The sequence below is a fragment of the Callithrix jacchus genome, chromosome 8, assembly GCF_049354715.1.
Source record: "Callithrix jacchus isolate 240 chromosome 8, calJac240_pri, whole genome shotgun sequence".
Lineage (NCBI taxonomy): Eukaryota > Metazoa > Chordata > Mammalia > Primates > Cebidae > Callithrix > Callithrix jacchus.
Genome location: NC_133509.1, coordinates 127,898,685 through 127,917,701, shown reverse-complemented (window position 1 = coordinate 127,917,701; position 19,017 = coordinate 127,898,685). Strand labels below are relative to the sequence as shown.

The window sequence follows — 19,017 nt, the reverse complement described above, 5'->3', positions numbered from 1 at the left end:
TGGCCCTTGGCTGCCTGCAAGCCCCAGGGACTCCTTTCTATAGTGATTGTGGAGGAAGGGATGAGGAAGAAGAGCAGGGGAGGATGATGGGGGCCTCTAGCTTGGCTACAGGATGGGTCTGTTTTCAAGATTGGAGGCGCAGGTTGGTGATGGAAATGGTGGAACGTGCTGTTTCGATTTGGACATTGAAGCAGCCAGGGGCTCTTGTGAATGCAAGTGACAGAAAATCCAGTTCAGATGAGTTTAAGCCAAAAAATGAATTTCTCAGCCCAGGTAATCAAACTGGCACAGGAATAGTCTTATCCCTTAGGGCCCAAGACATTCCTCCAGTCCCTGGAGTTTTATGAGAACGCCATTATCAGGAGGAATTTAGTTCAAGAAAACTCTGGCCAAAAAAATAAAAGAAAAGCCCCTATGCCTGCCCCCGCAACCAAATGGGGCTCGTTCCTCTCTATCTCGAGTTCTCATCCTGACAAGTAGCGTTTCTCCAGCATGGTTGCGGGCACACAGAGTCATGGATATGGGCTGGACGTTTGGGATTGGGACAAAGTGGGCTCTGTGCATTGTCCGTCACACGGGAGGCATTCAGGTCAGGAGGGTACACTGTGTACAGGTCTCAGTCTGACCCCCCTGCCGGCTTCCTGGTTCCTCATTATCCTCCCTCTTGGATTGCCCTCTGAGAGGATGGTCCGACGAAGAGGCTTCCCATGTTTCGGATGGGAGGCAGGGGTAGGGGCATTCCAGGGGGGCAGACAGCATGGGCAGGTGGTCAGAAGTGTGAAGGAACCATGCTGTGGGGCAGGGCAGGAAGCCAGGTGTGCTAGGAACAGTTGGGGCAAGACTTGATGGGTGAGGTAGTGACACCTGCTGCAGAGGCCCAAGTGGTGGAGGCCCAGGGGGTGTGGCTGGGCAGGGGCTAGTGGGGGATGAGCCTAGTTTCAGATGCAGAAGGTGCAGAGTGTGCGTGTAGGGACGGCAGGGAGCCCACCAGTGGCCTGCACTGCAGAGCTATACATCTTAGGGAGTGGGACACTGCCCGTCCTGGCCTCGGTTCTGCCCTTCTGGAATTCCACATCCTCCTTTTGGTATTCCTCTCTAATGCCCAAGGTCCTAGCTCTTGGCTTTGGCTTGGTGGCAGCTGTGATCCCCAGTGTGGGGCTCTGAGGGATTAGTCCAGCTGTTTGGGGACTGTAGCCATGGCTCCCAGATGCAGAGCCTGAGCCTGACAGGCCTGGAGGCCGGCAGGACAGAGGTGGGGTGTGTGCCTGCCTGCTGGGAGCTATCTCTGAGGCTCCTCGGATGGTTGCTAGCATCCTGCTTTGGGGGCCAGCGTGCTGTCCTCCCTTACCCATGTCAAGGCCTGCATGGCCATGTGCTCATGCATGCTCGATGTGACGTGGGAGTCAGAGCTCCTGTGCCTGACTCTTGGCACTGGGGTCCTCTGAAGCCCCAGGCTCATTCTCACCTCCTCCAGAGATCCAGCTGACCTATTGTTCTCATAAGCTGCAGTCCTGTGACCCAGCTGATTTCTGTCTCATTGGTAGAACTCTTTAGAGGTGAGGTGGGGCTCCTAAGACATTAGCTCTGCTGCCTTCCCCACAGATTGTTCTTTCTTCCCTGCCTGGGCATCTGGCATCTGCTCAGATCCCTCTTATCGTGGGGTGCCCATCACCTCTTGACTGCCTTCCTTTGGAGGCTAGCAACCTCTTCCTATGGTTGAGCTGAAATCTGCTTCATAGGAAGCGTTGCTTTGCCTGGAAGGTTTGATATTGGACAGAAGGATGTCAACCCTGTGGAGAGGGGAGGAACGGGGTACCAGCTTCTCTTGCTTCCTGGCTGGAGTGACTCAGGGTGTGTCCATTCCACAGTGTCCTGGCATGCCAGAGTCTGGACCTTAGGAAAGGCCTTATGGGTCCTTCACTGCAGGCCTGCTCAGGGGCTGCTCCTCAGGTCTTGGGGCCCTTGGGGCAATGGCACCCATCCTTCTGGCTTCCTGGGGTCAAGGGTCTGAGGGAGGATTGGGGCAGCAGGTGCCTGGGAGGAGAGACAGCTTTGTCCAGAATAATCCTCTTCCAGAAATCCCAGAAGCTGTATCCCCAATAGACCCAGTGGGCCTCCCACCATCACAGGGGTCCCCTTTCTCCCCAGGAAGTCACACAGTGCTGTGAGATGAAGAGGCTTCCCAGACAGATGTGGGGAGAGTGGGCCTGGGTGGGGAGTGAGGGAGCCTGGGAATTACTGGTATTTGGATGGGTGTAGATTGTGGTTCTGCTTCTTACCAGCTGTGAATCTTTGGGCAGGATACTGAACTGCTCTGAATTTCCCCACTTGAAAAGAGGTGACAGGCCAGACACAGTGGCTCACATCTGTAATCACAGCATTCTGGGAGGCCAAGGCGGGAGGATTGCTTGAGCCCAGGAGTTTGAGACCAGCAACATAGTGGGCAACATAGTGAGACTCTGTCTCAACAAAAATTAAAACAAGAGGCCTGGCACGGTGGCTCATGCCTATAATCCCAGCACTTTGGGAGACAGGTGGATCACTTGATGTCAGGAGTTGGAGACCAGCCTGGTCAACACGGCGAAACCCCGTCTTTACTGAAAACACAAAAATTAGTGGAGTGTGGTTGTGCACATCTGTAGTCGAAGCTACTTGGGAGGCCTAGGCGGGAGAATTGCTTGAACCCAGGAGGTTGAAGTCACAATGAGCCGAAATCATGCCATTGCACTCCAGACTGTGTGACAGAGGGAGACCCTGTCTAAGAAAAAAAAGAAAAAAGAAAAAAGAAAGGATGCAGCCGTTGTGTTCATTCAGTGGCTGCTGAGATCTGGTGTGAGGGACAAAGTACCTGGTCCTCACAGGTCCTGCCCCGCCGTTGCCTTATCTGTCCCTATTTCTGCCTGGGCCTTGGGGGGCGGAATGAGGGAGGCTGGGGATTGCTGGTGTTAGCCTCTCATTTATTTGGGTCATGCTCAGGCCCCTGGAATCCTCTCTGAAACTGGAGGGTCCCAGGTAGCTGATGAAGCGCTGCCTGTTTTAGGGTCAGCTGCCTGGGCACCGAGGTGGACCGCAGGATGAGCCCAGGTGTCAGTAATTGTCACCCAGTTCCCAGTTTACAGCCTGGGGCCTTTGGTCTCCAGCACCCAGTTGCCCTTCTTCTAGTACCTTCTTCCCCGCCGTTCGCATCAGGGACCCCTGTGGCCATGTTGGGCTGTACTTGGGAATCCTGTGGGCACTGTGCCCCTCCACATCGACTTCTCATTGACTGTTGAAGTCCCTGATGAACTCCTGATGAGGCCTCATCTGTTCCTGACTGACACGTGAATGCTTTCAGGCGGTGTCTGAGATTCCTGGGATGGCAGAGCTGTGGGAGTCTTGGGGTTGTGGTGGGCAAAGTAAGGCCCCTGCCACTCCCCACCAAAGACACCAGATCCTAATTCTCAGAGCATGTGAATGTGCTGACTAACGTGGTAAAAAGGTGTCACATGATTACAGATGGGAGTTTTTAATTTTTATTTTTTAGAGATGGGGTCTCACTATGTTGCCCAGGCTGGAAAGCAGTGGCTATTCACGTGTGTGATCATAGTGCACTGCAGCATCGAACTCATGGCCTCAAGGGATTCTCTCGCCTTAGCCTCCCAAGTAGCTGGGATTATAGGCATGTGCCACTGTGCTTGGCTTACAGATGTGAATGAGTGAGGGATCTTGAGATAGAATATGTTCTTGCATTGCCTGGGTGGGCCCAGTGTAATCACACGGGTCCTAGAGGGAGGCAGGAGGGTCAGAGGAAATGTGTCAGTGGAAGCAGAGGTTGGGGTGCTGTGGCCACAAGCCAAGGAATGTGGACAGCCTGTTGAACTAGAGAAAGCGAAGGAATGGGTTTCTCCCTGGAGCCTCCAAAAGGAGGGCTGCCTCTGACCTTAGAACCCTGAGAGAGTGATACGTTTGTGTTGTTTTTAGCTGTTACCCTTGTGATTTGTTACAGCAGCAATGGGAAGTGAATACAGTGTTCCCCTCTCCTTCTCTTCCCAGGGCCTAGGGGTGAATCTGTGATTGAGAAGGGAGGAACTGGGTCAGGGTCAAGGTCAAGGCCAGAGCCTATGTGCCCTGATACCTTGGGACTTTCCTTTGACCTGTCATCCTGAAAATATATGAGGGGCTGGGGAGATATTTGAGTAAGGTGCTTTGTGGTTGAAGTTTTCTGAGATGGGGTTAGGGCTGACTCATGCTTGTGGCCAGAGGGGCCCAGAAAACCCCAGTGCCCATGATCTGGCCTTTGCCCCTGCTTCTCTTGGTGCTTAGCAGGCCTTCTCCAGTGCGCCCAGGTAGCCTATGTCTCCCTCCCTTCCAGGGCCTGACTCACACAGCAGCCCTCCTGAAACTTTCCTGTGCCTCCTGCTGTCCCCCAGGTGTTGGTCCTACTTAAGGGCCTGTGGCACACCCGCCAGAGGGCATGGCATGTAATTTACTAGTCTCCCCTGTGGCAGCTAGCATCTCGGGGCAGGGTTTGTGGTTTGGGGTCCCCCTCTGCTCCCAGGCCAGCCCAGGGTATGATAGAGAAGCCCAGCAAATGTTTGACCAAAATCAGACCAGGAAACTCTCCCTGCCTGTGGTTGGAGGTGCAGCAGCCAGGCAAAGACAGCTCAGCCCTAGGGGCCTTGGATCCAGGGACCGGGAGCTGCCCCCAGCCCTCAGGCCAGGTAAGGAGTGTTAGCAGCAGAATTTGGGTGAAGTCTTTCAGTCTCCTCTGGAACACAGCCTTTCAAAGATTGTCAGCATCCCAGAACACAGGCTGGGGACACACACACTTGTGCTGCTATTTTCGGAGTGTGGGGTACCTTGAGGATAGGTGCTAGAACAATTCAGGCTTTCCTGAGCAGGCTTATCCCTCCCCCAGTGAGTCCAAGGGAGGGAAATGTCACGGGAATTTCTGCCTCCCTTCTTGCAGTAGCCTACCTCTTATTAGGCTGATACTAAATGACTTTGCATTCTTGGGATTAAGAAGCTGCTGTGTAGAGAACATACTGAATCATTAGTCCTAAGGCTGGCTGACTAAGGGGCGGGGAGTGGGGGTGGCGGGGAGGGGAGGATTTGCTATAACCAAGCTTGCCAGCCACCCCACCACCTCCTCTCCCAGCAGCCCACTCCCCTGCTTCCCACAATTTAGGTCCCATTCCTAATTAGGGGAAAGAAAAATTACCACACCTGCAAGGGGGTAGGAAAAGACTCAAAAACAATTTAATTTTTTTTGAGAGAGTCTTGCTCTGTTGCCCAGGCTGGAGTGTAGAGGCACAATCTTGACTCACTGCAACCTCCTGGGTTCAAGCGATTCTCCTGCCTCAGCCTCCCAGTTAGCTGGGACTACAGGTGCATGCTGCCACGCCTGGCTAATTTTTGTATTTCTAGTAGAGGCAGGGTTTCATTATATTGGTCAGGCTGGACTTGAACTCCTGACTTTGTGATCTGCCTGCCTTGGCTTCCCAAAGTACTGGGATTACAGGTGTGAGCCACCCTGCCGGGCCTCAAAAACAATTTCAAGCAGAGAATTTTCATACTAAAAAGTGGGGGTGTCAAGAGCCATGCAAGGAATAGACTTAACATTGTGATCAGCCAGAAGTCAGGATGATTTCTGATCTGAAGTGGTGACACCTTGGATGTGGGGGAACACTGCCTTGTGTGATTTCCTGTCCTCCTTCTTGAAAATTGGATTGAGGAGGGGAGTCTCAAAGGCACCTCAGTCCCTGAGCTGCTTTCAGCCCCTGCAGATCTAATGTCCTCTCCAGGAGGTGCCAAAGGTGAGTCACCCACCCCGGAAGTTGTTCTGGGTCTGAGGAAGTGCACTGACTCAGGCTGCTGCGTCCGCACTAAGGGGCACCCGGACCTTGGGGCCTGCCTCCCTGTCCCGGGTGGGGTACCCAGTCATGGGGAGGGTCTTTAGGTAAGGTGGTTGCTGACTTCCCAGTCAAGGGAGAGATGCCCCTTTCAATAAAAAAGTCCCATGGCAGCTTCCAGTTTATCTGGTTCTTCCTAGAGCTGTCCAGAGAATTCCAGTGTTTGTACTGGCTTTAAAATTCTGTTCGTATGTTGTCTTTATATCAGGCCATTTCAATTTCTGGCACTGTTAATAGGAGGAAGATCCAAATTGCCAAACAGTCAGCAAACGAACCAAGATGCTGGAGCAGGCAGGCAGGGGTGACACGGAGCTGGAGCCTGGCCCAGGAACCCGGCAGCACTCGAGAGCTGCCAGGCCCAGGTTCTGCAGGGGCACAGGGATGCTGGAATAAAGAGCCGTGAGCTGTCTTTGGCCTTGCGGACTCATGGTCTGATGCTGAGCACAGAGCAGGCTTCAGTGAAAGCCATGATTCCTGTCTCTTGATGAAGAGGGCGCTTGAGCTGCTCTTGGGGGGTGGGCAGGAATTTGCCAGCTGAGGAAGGGTGGCTGGCAGGGGATCAGTTTGTGCAAAGGCAGACTTAGATCAAGTCTTGGCCTTTGGAGAATGGGGTCCCTCCTTGGAGGGTTTTCGAGGAAGGACTGCTGCTGCCTCCCCCAGATGCCTTCTGAGCTGCACCTCCAAATGCCCTCAAGGCAGGTATCATGCTAAGAATTTTAGGCTGTAGACACAGGGCACAAGGTGTCCCTGAAGGAGTGTTTGTTAGTCAGCATGGACCAGGTTAAGCTGCAGTGACAAACAGCTGGGAGAGGTGGGAGAAAACAGGCTTATTTTCTCCATTCAGCATGCACTCTGGATCCAGAGACACTCAGGGGCTGTTATCCTCCCTGCAGTGGCTCAGTGTGTATCCCACTTCAAGGGTTCAGTGCTGTGAACATTCTGGGCTGGATAATTCTTTGTTTTACGGTCTGTCCTATGCATTGCAGGGGCCTTTTACTCACTGGATACTAGTAGCACTTTCCCCAGTGTGGCAATCAGAAAGGTCTTCAGGAGTTGCTAAATCTCCTTGTGGGGGACACACAGTTGCCCACAGTTGGGAACCAGTGCAGGCTGAAGGTCCTCTTCATCAGTTGTTTCTTTCTGGTTCCCAGCCTGGCTTGGTCGCCACTCAGCCAGCATTGTTTCCAGGTGGTGGGTCTGGCTGGCTCTTGCTGACGGGTGGCAGCCTCACTTGCTTCCATGTTGCTGAGGTCGGGGAGGCCTGGGTGCTGGCAGCAGAATGCTTCTTTCAGGAGGGGACATGGTCACTTCTGTTCATGTCTCATTGTCCAAAGCAAGTCATGTGGCCATGCCCCTAACTGGAGGCAAGGACAACACAGTGGCACTGAGTGTCCAGGAGGAAAATTGCCAGCTTTGGGGCCACCATTGATGTCCACCACCGATCATTAGCCTGGTAGGGTCAGCGCCATGGAGCATGGTAGCCTCCCTCTCTGCCCAGTGCTGGGTGTGGGCAGCTTGGGGCGGTGGGGCCTGAGGAGGGTGGGAGCCAAGGCAGGCTTCCTCAGAGGAGCTGACCTGGGGATCAGGAGGTGGTGATGTGGAGATGGCATTTGAGGAAGGCCATCAGCACACGTGGGTGACAGGGGCCCAGTCATCTGTTCAGGAGCCCCAAGTCCAGGGGAGACATCCTGGGCTCCTGGGGTGTACAGTGTGGGCCCTGCCTTCGGCAGGCAGAGAAAGGGGGGCCATAACGTGGGGCTTTTCCCCCAGCACCTGGTGCCTGGAGGTGCCAAAAGGGCTTGTTACTTGGGGTGCCTGAAATCAGCAGTTACTGAACTGTGCCCCACGTTGCTTGGACGAGGATGTGCCTGGCTTCTCCCTTCCCCAGTGGTTCTCAGTGTAACCCTCCTCCCTTGCTGCTTCACTGTTTCATGTGCTTCACTTGTTGCAGCCCTCAGGTCCTCACACCTTCCCTGGGAGGGCCTCTTGGGCCAGAAAGGTCATACCATTTACAGATGTGAAAGCTGAGACCCTGGGCGGCTCAGCAGCACGTCCCACGCCTGCTGCTGGTCATGGTCCCTGAGCTTTTGTGCCCTGCTCTGCTCTGTGGCAGGCCTGCTGCTGGATGCGGTCTGTTATCCCAGAGTGTCTTGTGTTCGCGCCCGGTGCTGTGCTGCAGTGGCCTGGTGGTGGCGTGGATGCCGTGGACGTGTCTAAACGGCACATCGCTCTTTTCTACTTCTGCTCCCATCTTCTTTATTGCTCTCCCTTATCATCCCCTCTCCCTCAGTGCTGGGTTATCCAGAGGAATTTTTGTTATCTTCAGAAGTGATAACCACTGTCACTCATAGGGCCCCTGCTGCTCAGCCGCTAGTGACAGAAAGCTTCAGCCTGCTGGAGCAGAAATCTGCAGCTGAAGGTCCAGAAAGGGCGAGCTTCACCAGGGCCAGGTCTGGCCAGCGAACCTGCCCTCCTGGAGCCCTCTTGGCCCTTTCTCCTGGTTGGCCTTGGGTTCATCTGGATTCTCGCCACATGGAAGCAATGGTGTCCCCCAGTGTTTCCAGGCAGTGCCATTTGTACTGCAGACAGTCCCCCAGGACCTGTCTGGTAAAGGACCGGGACCAGCCTTGCTTGGGGCCCACCCCTGCTCTTGCCACTAAGTGAGGTCATGTGCCCACCCCTGGAGTGGGCATGCCACCCCCTGTCAGGTGGGTTGGAGGAGATGCGGTTCTGGAAGGGCAGGAAGGCAGGGCAGCAGGACAGAGCGCAGGGCAGCAGGGCAGAGCACAGGTCACAAGATTCCCCCCATCCCTGGCGTAAGCCAGGTGCTGTGCCAGGCCTGGACTCTGCTTCCCTGAAAGCCCGTGTTCTAGGATTCTCCCATTTGACAGATAAGAAAGCGGAGGCACAAGGCACAGTGGGGTCTGGTTCCATGTTCTGCTCTCAGGGGCTCACCCACCTCTTACACTTCCACCTGCCCTCTGAATTGTGTTCATCTAAGCGCTGCGAAGCTCAGTCCTGGGCTTCTGACCACTTCCTGGCACCACCATGTTTGAAAAGTGTACTGCTACTGCCTTCTTGCGATGTTCTCTCCTCTCCTGGGCCTGGCGCAGGCCCTCGGCCTGCTCTTTCTGGACTGTGAGCATCACAGCTGTTTCTAGTTCTTAGGTTTCCTTTACTCCTGTTCCCAAGACCTGCAAGGTCTGCCCCCGACACTTGCGGTGTCCTCCCCTGACAAATCAGATCCTGCTTTCACTGGTCACAGAGAAGCACATGGAGTCGCTCCTGTGGACAATCAGCTGTCCCCATACCTGGCCGCTCCTAGCAGCACCTGAGAGTGCGATGAACCCTGAATCCTTTTCTGGCCCTGCCCTCTGACCTCCTGGATTAGAGGCCTCAGGGTGGGCCTCAAATGAGATTTTTGATATGCCCCCTTGGTGGTTCTCAGGTTATCTGCCCTGGTTTTTGGGACCCACTGGCCCACGACTAAAAGCTGGGCCACACGATGACTCCTGGGCCTCTGAGGGGTGCCCCACTTTTATCTTCTGTCCTGTGGCCCAGCCCCTACCCCCTCAGAGGGCCTTATGTTTCCAGAGCCCCAGATACCCTTTGGAGAGGGCACAGGACTCACCTTACTCCTCTTTAAATACTCTTCCCAGCAGCTGTATGTAGTCCCCTCCAGTTGCTTGGCTGATTGGTAAGTGCTGCCTCCTCCTTGAAGCCTTTTCTGATTGCCAGCCCCATCCCCTGAAAGGACCAAATCATTTTGTGAGTATTTTAACTTCCTCAAAGGTTTGTGCTCCTTGGACTTCTGGGGAGAGGCTTCTTTGTGCAAAGTGGATCCTCTCTTCATTAATAATCCAGCTTTTAGAAAAGCATGTTTATTTATACTTAGCTATTTTATTAATATTAATATATTGTATTTACATAGTAATGTAATATTTATCAATAAAATGACTATTTAGTGCCTATAAAATTATTCCCAGGTGAAGGTTTTTTTTTTTGAGTTGGAGTTTCGCTCTTGTTACCCAGGCTGGAGTGCAATGGCGTGATCTTGGCTCACCGCAACCTCCGCCTCCTGGGTTCAGGCAATTCTCCTGCCTTAGCCTCCCGAGTAGCTGGGATTACGGGCATGCGCCACCATGCCCAGCTAATTGTTTGTATTTTTAGTAGAGACGGGGTTTCACCATGTTGACCAGGATGGTCTCGATTTCTTGACCTCGTGATCCACCTGCCTTGGCCTCCCAAAGTGCTGGGATTACAGGCTTGAGCCACCGCGCCCAGCGTGAAGGTTTTTTTTTTTTTGAGATGGAATCTTGCTCTGTTGCCCAGGCTGAAGTGCAATGGCGCGATCTCAGCTCACTGCAACCTCCGCCTCCTGGGTTCAAGCAATTCTCCTGCATCAGCCTCCTGAGTAGCTGGGATTACTGGCACCTGCCATCATGCCTGGCTAATTTTTGTATTCTTGTTTTCTTGTAGAGATGGGGTTTCACCATGCTGCCTTCTCCTTGAAGGAGGCTAGTCTTGAACTCCTAGTCTCAAGCGATTTGCCCTCCTTGGCTTCCCAAAGTGCTGGGATTATAGGTGTGAGCCACCATGCCTGGCAGCCTGTTTTTTTTTTCTTTTCTTTTGAGGTGGAGTCTTACTTTGTCATCCAGGCTGGAGTGCAGTGGCATGGCTCACTGCAACCTCCGCCTCCTGGGTTCAAGTGATTCTCCTGCCTCATCCTCCTGAATAGCTGGGACTACAGGTGCATGCCACCAAACCTGGCTAATTTTTTTTTTTTTTTTTTGTATTTTTAGTAGAGACAGGGTTTCACCGTGTTAGCCAGGATGGTCTTGATATCCTGACCTCGTGATCTGCCCACCTCAGCCTCCCAAAATGCTGAGATTATAGGCGTGAGCCACTGCATCAGGCCACGGCTGCAGGTTTTTAAGAAAACTTAAAAATTGTAAGTTTTATTGTTACTTTCCCTGTAGTTTTCAGAGTAGCATATATGTTCATGTAGAAAATCTTAAAAAAAAACAGGGAAGTGGCCAGGCGCGGTGGCTCAAGCCTGTAATCCCAGCACTTTGGGAGGCCTAGGCGGGTGGATCACGAGGTCAAGAGATCGAGATCACCCTGGTCAACATGGTGAAACCTTGTCTCTACTAAAAATACAAAAAATCAGCTGGGCATGGTGGCGCGTGCCTGTAATCCCAGCTACTCAGGAGGCTGAGGCAGGAGAATTGGGATTACTGAACCCAGGAGGCGGAGGTTGCAGTGAGCCGATATCGCGCCATTGCACTCCAGCCTGGTAACAAGAGTGAAACTCCGTCTCAGAAAAAAACAAAACAAAACTGGGAAGTATGAAGGAAAAAAACCACAGCACTTTGTTGGCATCACCCAGCCCCAGGCCACAGTTAACACTGCAGCACATGCTCCTCAGTCTGTTTTCCAGGTACCTGAACGTTTCCATGGCCTTAGAATCCGCAGCGAGTGCTGCAGCCTGGTGGTCCCCTCAGCAGCCAACATTTCAGCTCCTCTTTGGGCAACACTTGGAGGCTTTTCACGATATACCCTGAGCTCTCCTGTCTTGCGTCATTCATTGATTGCCTCGTGCTTTAATCAAGCATCTATTTAAGAAACAATTTAAAGAATATATTTTCTAGTTTTTGATAACATGTTATAGGCACATGGCACAAAATTGAAGTGATGTATGAGGGGACACAGTAAAAAGGAAGTCCCTCTGCCATCCCAGCTGCCCTTGCCCTTGACCAGGGGCCCTGCCATTATGGTTTCCCTGTAGCAGCTTCAGGTACACATGCTTGTCCCGGATGTTGTTCTCAACACATAATTATATACAGCACACATGATTTGCACCTGAGATTTTTCACACAGCAATGTCTTGCAGAGAATTCCTTGTGGGTACATGGAGGGCTTCTGGGGTTCTTTTTTTTTTTTTGTGATGGAGTTTTGCTCTTGACACGATCTTGGCTCACCGCAACCTCCACTGCCGAGGTTCAAGTGATTCTCCTGTCTCAGCCTCCCAAGTAGGGGATTAAAGGCACCCACCACACCTGGCTAATTTTGTATTTTTAGAAGACACAGGGTTTCTCCCTGTTGGTCAGGCTGGCCTGAAACTCCTGACCTCAGGTGATCTGCCCACCTTGACCTCAAAGTGCTGGGATTATAGGCATGAGCCACCTTGCCTGGCCTTCTGCGTTCTTTTTACTGCTGTGTACTATTCCTTTGGCTGTGTGGTTTGTTAAGGTCCCCTCTTGGAGTTTAGTTTGCTGCCGTCACATACAGTTTGGTGATTTAACAGTGCAGAGCCGGAAGCATATTACACACTTGAGCCTGTCTGTGGGGTGCTGAGGTGGGATCATGGAGTCAGGGTTTTCAGGAGGAACAGTCTTGACAACCAGTGCTCTGGTTCCCCTTCTCTCCCACTGTCCCCCATGTACCTCCCTTCTCCCTCTTCCCCTTTGGTTTCATCATTCAATTTCTGAACTTTCTGGTTATGGCAGGACTTCAGGAACGTGCTTCTTAGGGCATCAAGGCTGTTAGTACCTTTGTTCTCCAGGAGTTCCCGATGAGAAATGAGCCCTGACAGGTTGTTTTATTTTCCCGAGAGGCTATGGTGCTGTGTGTGGGATTCCCACCAGAGGGGATGTGGTTTTCTGCCTGCCGCCTCCTGGTCCTTCCATTGCACTGAGGCCCTGGAGGCTGGAGACTAGGCTTGCCCTGCTTGGTGCCACCCCCGCCCACTATGGTGCATCTGGTGGTGAACGCCTGGGTGTGGGGAGAGCCCTGCTCCAGGCCAGCTGTCCCAGGCCTGAGCTTGCTCTGTGGGTAATGGGGTAACCACCCGTCCCACCCTCATAGGCTGCAGAAGTGAGTGGTGAGCTTCAAGGGGTATGTAGTGTCCGTGCATGGCCCACTCTTTTCTGCCAGTGTTGCAATTTATCCATTTTTTGGAGCTCTGATCTACAGAGGAACTGCAGTGGCTCCCGGGAGCTCAACCCCACTTAAGATCTTTTCTCTAGATTACTTTTTTGTTGCTTTCCTATTTTGTGTGTTCCATCTGTTTTCAGAGTGAGAGACTGTTTTTTTAGGACTAAGGGAGGGAGAGCTGACTGGGATGATGTAAAATGTGGACTGATTGGAATTGACTGCAGTAAAGAGACGAGAGTCACATGCTGGGATAACCTGGATGTCAGCAGAGTTGACTCATAGGGAAACCGAGGCCCTGGCCCAAAGCCCAGTGGAAGTCTGCTCCAACCGGTGTGGGTCACTGGCGCTCCTCTGTCCCCGGCCTTTCCCATTGTCCGCTTCACACTCTCGGTGATTTGGGGTTTGAGTTTTCCCTTCTGGAGCAGGGTTGCTGGAGTTGGGGCTGGCTCCCCAAGGTCCTCTGCTGTGTGTCCTGGGGCAGGTTCCTGTCAGTGATGCTTCCTTCAGCTTCCTCAAGCCTCCAGGAAGGCTAGGATGATTGGGAATGAGGCAGGGGCTGAGGTGTCCACAGGTGCTCAGAAACGGTACATGTTGTGAGCAGATGGTTGGGTATAGCACAGGTTCCTCATGATGCTATCTGTCACCGTGCTGTGCTGTGTCTCTTGAAATCATGGAAGCAGATGGATATTGGCCACCATTCCTACAGGAACTGCAGAGCAGCTAAGAGACACTGAGGGTGCCTGAATGCATCAACTAGGGTGATTCTCAAACTGGATTCCTTGGGTCCAGGTTTTGGTTGAGGTGTTGGGGGTACAAGGGAAGGTGGGCTGGGTGCTTCCCACAGTGGGATGTGGTCAGCTCTCCTTGGCCTCTGTCTTCCTGACTCATAGAGTGCTCCTCTGTGAGATTCTGCTCAGTGTCTTGCTATCAGAAGGTGCTAAGGAAGCCCTTGCTGAATGAGCTGACAAACAGATGTACGAATTAGTGGGCAGTGCCTCAGCTGTGCCATGATGCAAGGCAGCAGGGGTGTCCAAAGGTTCTTTTGGGGCTTGTGCTCGTTTACTTCCTAAGACTTTGAGCCTCTCAAGGGCCCAGACTGTGGAGGTTGCATTTGTTGTACCCTCTGAGTGCTGGGCCCAGGAGCTGAACTAAATTGTTACCATTTACGCCTTCATCTGCCAGCAACCATTAAGGAGCATCTGTGTGCCAGGTGGGCATCATAGCTGGGCATGGGCACACATAGCTTTAAAGTTTGGCATAGTCCCTTCTCCAAGGAGCTTGGGTGAGTAAACCACAGATTCCTGACCTTGCCTGGCAGCAGCCATCTCTGAGCATCTGTTGGAGGTCTTTCTTCCCAGCACAATGCACACGGCATGCCATCTTGGGCGCCTCAGTCCCTGCAGGTCTGGGTGGCCCTACGGCAGCACTCGTTCCTGGCTGATAGCAATCAGTACTCCAGAGCAAAGGGCTGAGACAGTGGTAGCCTTGAGTTCTTCCAGGCGGGGAGGCATCCTGGAGAGGCTGTGCTGAGCCAATCCTCAAGGCTGGGGTGGGAGGTGGGCACCAGGGCCAGGAGGAGAGAGTCCTATGTGCCGGAGCTGCACCGGTGGGCACTTCCTGGGCTCACAGTAAGAAATGTGGTGTGGGGGAGGCCGGGCATGGTGGCTCACACCTGTAATCCCAGCACTTTGGGAGGTCGAGGTGGGCAAATCACAAGGTCAGGAGTTCGAGGCCAGCCTGTTCAACATGGTGAAACCCCATCTCTACTAAAAATACAAAAATTAGCCAGGCCTGGTGGCAGGTGCCTATAGTCTCAGCTACTTGGGAGGCTGAGGTGGAAGGATTGCTTGAACCTGGGAGGTGGCGGGGGTTGCAGTGAGCCCGTTCCAGCTGGACAACAGAGCAAGAATCCCACCTCAGAAAAAAAAAAGTAGAAATGTGGGGTGGGGAAGAGAAGGGTAGAAGTCAGCAGAAAATCTTTGTGCATTCCAGGCCACAAAGCTCCTAAAATTGAGTGGCAAGAGTCAGGGTACGTGCCTGGATGGCTGGTGGGACTGCGTGTGTGTAGGGAGGTTGTGGAGGACATGAGTGCAGCTTGGGGGCCATTGGCGAGGCCGGAGCAGGCATTGGTGGGACATTGAGAAGGCAGTGGGCGGGACTGCGTGGGCCTCCCATGTGAGGCAGTGGATGGGTTGGGATGTGGCTGGCCGTGGAAGGTCTAGGGGTGAGACCTGATGGGGAAGACATAGGGAGCTGTGGGTGCTGAGCTCAGCAGGGACCGCAGGTGTGTGGGGACAGTGATGAATTTGGTGGCAGGAGTCTTGGGATGACCCAGGCTGGAGCTTGGCTGACAGAGGCTGGGCCCAGGAGTGGAGGGAGGGTAGCGGGCATGTTACCTCCAGAGGACTCCAGCAAGTCCCTCGGCAGAGCTGGCCCTCTCAGTGGGAAGGTGGTTTGAGGAGTGGCTGGGAGTGGAAGGCATGGCCATTCTGGCACAGTGGCAGGAAAGGTGCAGCTGCTGGCTCCCTCCTGAAACCCCACACGGTCCTGCCCTCAGCCAGCTGTTGGGAACCTCCAGGAAGGATGTGTCTAGCCTGCTGCAGTAACACTTGTTTTCTTTGTTTTGTTCCACAGGAAGCGAGGGATAGAAGTTGTGCAGGTGAGTACAATCTGCATCCTCATGGTTCTTCGGGTAGTGGGGCCCTTAGCACCCACCTCTCCTCCTCTCCCCATCTTCTCCTCTCTCCATGTTCTTCTCCCCCCTCTCCCTCCCTCCTCCCCACTCCCCTCCTCCCACCTGTAGCTGGGTGCCTCCTCCCCCCTCCTCCCCTCCCCACTCCCCTCCTCCCACCTGTAGCTGGGTGCCTCCTCCCCCCCTCCTCCCCTCCCCCCTCACCTCCTCCCACCTGTAGCTGGCTGCCTCCTCCCCCTTCCCCTCTTCCCCTCCCCCTTCTCCTCCCCCCTTTTCTCCTCCCCTCCTCCTCTCCTCTCCTTTCCTCCTCTCATTCTCTCCCCTCCTCCCCTCCTCTTACTGTCCCCTTTTCCCCTCCCCTTCCCCTCCTCCCCTCCTCCCCTGCTCCCTTCCTCCCCTTCTTTTATCCTCCTTTTTTCCCCTCCCCCTTCCCCTCCTCTCCTCCTCCCCTTCTCTCCTCTTCTCCTCTTTTCCTCTCCTCTCCTCCAGTGTTGGGTGCAGCTCTCTCTCTTCCTCACATGCAGCTTGTTTTTAGCTCCCCTGTGGATTTGATGTGGTTTCTGCCCTGGGCTGGGCAGACTCCAATTGGGCTTCTTGGGTTTGGAGGGTTTCTGTGGCTTTGTCAGTGGAGGCGCTGGCTGGGGTCAAGGGTTGGATTGGGAGTCCTGAGGGAGGTGCGCATGGCAGTGGGGAAGGGTGAGGGGGCAGGGGGCACCCAGCTACATGTCCGGTTGTTTTGGGCTTTGTGTAGCCTCCCCTGGGTGGATTTGTTTCAGGTGCTCATTAACTAGAGAAACAAGGATGGGTGGAAAAAGAAGGAAGGATGGATGGAGGGTGAGGAAGGATGGATGGAGGGAAGAGGGAAGGATGGATGGAGGGGGAGGAAGGAAACATCAGAATACTCTGAGACTCTATGTGAGGGGCAGGCTGTGTTATTTGCACTAAATGTTGTACCTGGTGCCTCATGAGTACTTGGCAAACCTGATGGTGACCTGGCCATGGTTTCTGATGCCTTTGCTGTCCCCATTGAGGGTGACTCTGTGGTCTGTGCAGCTGGGCTGGCATCCCATCTTGTCCTACAGACCTCATCTGCCTATAGCTGCAGAGAGGAGAACTCAAGCTGGCGACTAGATCAGGGCAGAGGAGGTGCTGGCCCCTGGTAGAATATCTAAGGGGCTTCCAAAAAGCCCACTGGGGAGCTATTCCAGCCCACCCTTGTTGACTTCAGCTCCAGGCCTTCCCTCAGCGGCCATAGGAGAGCGGCATCCCCATTCCTGCAGGTTCAGCATCGCAGGCCCCAGGTTTCCCCTGCTCCTGGGACCAGACTGGGGCTGGCTGATGGGTGGGGCTGGTACAGGGTACTGGTGGCCTTCCTCCTGGTCGTTTGTGGGTTGAACTTGTCACTGGAAGGCAGAGGTTTGTTTCGGGGTAAGGAGGTAGTTTCTGGAAGCCTCTCAGCAGCTCTAGATTTTCATACAGGCTCTTCTTGACTCTGCAAAATTGCATGATCTGCATTGGATTTTTCTTTTTTCTTTTCTTATTTTTTGAGATGGAGTCTTGCTCTGGAGTGGAGGCTGGAGTTCAGTGGCGCTATCTCAGTTCACTGCAACCTCCGCCTCCTGGATTCAAGCGATTCTCATGCCTCCTGAATAGCTGGGATTACAGGTGTGTGCCACCACATCCAGCTAGTTTTTGCATTTTTTATCGTGACAAGTTTTACCATGTTGCTCAGGCTGATCTTGAACTCCTGACCTCAGGTGATCCACCTACCTCAGCCTCCCAAAGTGCTGGGATTACAGGCGTGAGCCACCACACTCAACCTGCACTACATTTTTCTGTGGACTTTAATTTCTCCATCATCAAGTGGGAGACATTGGAATTCAGGAACGCCTTAGGGGTGTATGTTCAGGGACCATTTCTGATTGATTGGTTTTGGCCACCTGGAGGATACTAAATCTGAATGGGTGGGAACAGGGGTTGATCTATAGTGCCTGCTGGGGGTGCAGGCACGGAAAGAGGAGATGTGGTGTACATTTCATCATGGGGTTAGATGGTCTCTAACCGTTGCTGCTCTAGGGTGCTGTGGCTTCTATTTCCCCTTAGTCCTCTATGATGGTTCACTTGGAAATCCACAGATCCTTTACAGATGCTGCTTTACCCACATTAAGCCTGAGACTGACAGCTGTGGCTCACGGTGCTCAGGAAGGCCCCAGGCTGCCCTGTGGTTCCCTGAGCCACTTGGAGGGGTCCATAGGGGAACTGCTGTGGGAGCCATTTTCAGAGGAAGTGAGTTCAGGCGCACCCCAGCAAATAAACTGCCCGAGAGGGCAAGACAGCCTTCCCCCATGCCTGGTCCTGTTCACACGCAACCTCAAACTGTCACATAGTGGGTGTTACCCTCACTGCTCAAGGAGAGGATGAGAGATGGGCAGGGGTTGGTGAGTTCCATTTATATGGCTTTCTGGGAAGATTGAGACTGAAATCTTCAATTCGCTCGGTCTGTGGGAGGAACAGGAGACTGGAGCCATTGTGTCAGAACGTCCAGGGCAGAAGCAGCATTGCGCAATCTTTCTAGACATGTATGCTGTTCATTTCAGTGGCGACCTGGGGGAGGAAGTGGTGGCTGGGGACCAGAGGGAAGCCAAACTGGACATTTTCCACTCCACTATCTAAAAATAAAGCCTACCACGATACCTCTCTGTTCACCTCCTCCCAACATCCCTGTGTTTGGAGAACTTTTAGATTTTAAGATGTTGAGAAAGACTCTGCAAAAATGGGAAGCCAAGCCACTTGGCTGGTTCTTCAAAATCAGCTGGGCTTCTTTCTGTGCACCAGATCTCCAGGTTGCTGGGTCCTAGGAGCTGGGGTTGTTTGCCAGCCTCTGGGTTCAGGTGCTGGTGACTGAAGAGGATGTATGTCCCCTTGCTGCCAGACATCTTCCTGTGTTGCCTATGGCTGATCCCTGAGGGGCATTTCCTGTTCTCTTTTTATTTTTTTTTTTGAGACAGAGTTTCGCTCTTGTTACCCAGGCTGGAGTGCAATGGTGCGGTCTCGGCTCACCGCAACCTCTGCCTCCTGGGTTCAGGCAATTCTTCTGCTTCAGCCTCCCAAGTAGCTGGGACTACAGGCGCGTGCCAGCATGTCCAGCTTATTTTTCTTATTTTTTTAGTAGAGACAGGGTTTCACCATGTTGACCAGGATGGTCTCTATCTCTTGACCTTGTGATCCACCCGCCTCGGCCTCCCAAAGTGCTGGGATTATTAGGTGTGAGCCACCACACCTGGCCTGCATTTCCTGTTCTGTACAGCCACCCAGGGATGGTATGGTGTTAAGTACCCCTTAGAGGTGGGGAAACTGAGGCTCAGAAAGCTGTGCCTTCTCTTGGGGATTTCAGCTGGCAGTGGTGGAGTTGGGATTTGAGTGCATGTCTGTTTGTCTCAAAAGCCTGTGGCCTGTGGTTTTCTGCCGAATGATCTCCTTTGCATGTTACTAGGTTCT

At 53.3% G+C, this 19,017-nt stretch overlaps 1 protein-coding gene across 4 annotated transcripts in view; it reads left to right on the top strand.

Annotated features, from left to right (window-relative positions):
* ITPK1 (inositol-tetrakisphosphate 1-kinase) overlaps positions 1–19,017 on the top strand; it is a 180,696-nt gene that overhangs the window by 26,988 nt on the left and 134,691 nt on the right. For all 4 annotated transcript variants that reach the window (XM_078335641.1, XM_002754215.7, XM_017977309.4 and 1 more), the window contains exon 3: positions 15,462–15,486. In XM_078335641.1, the coding sequence (XP_078191767.1) occupies positions 15,462–15,486 (25 nt within the window). The remainder of the gene's footprint in view (positions 1–15,461; positions 15,487–19,017) is intronic.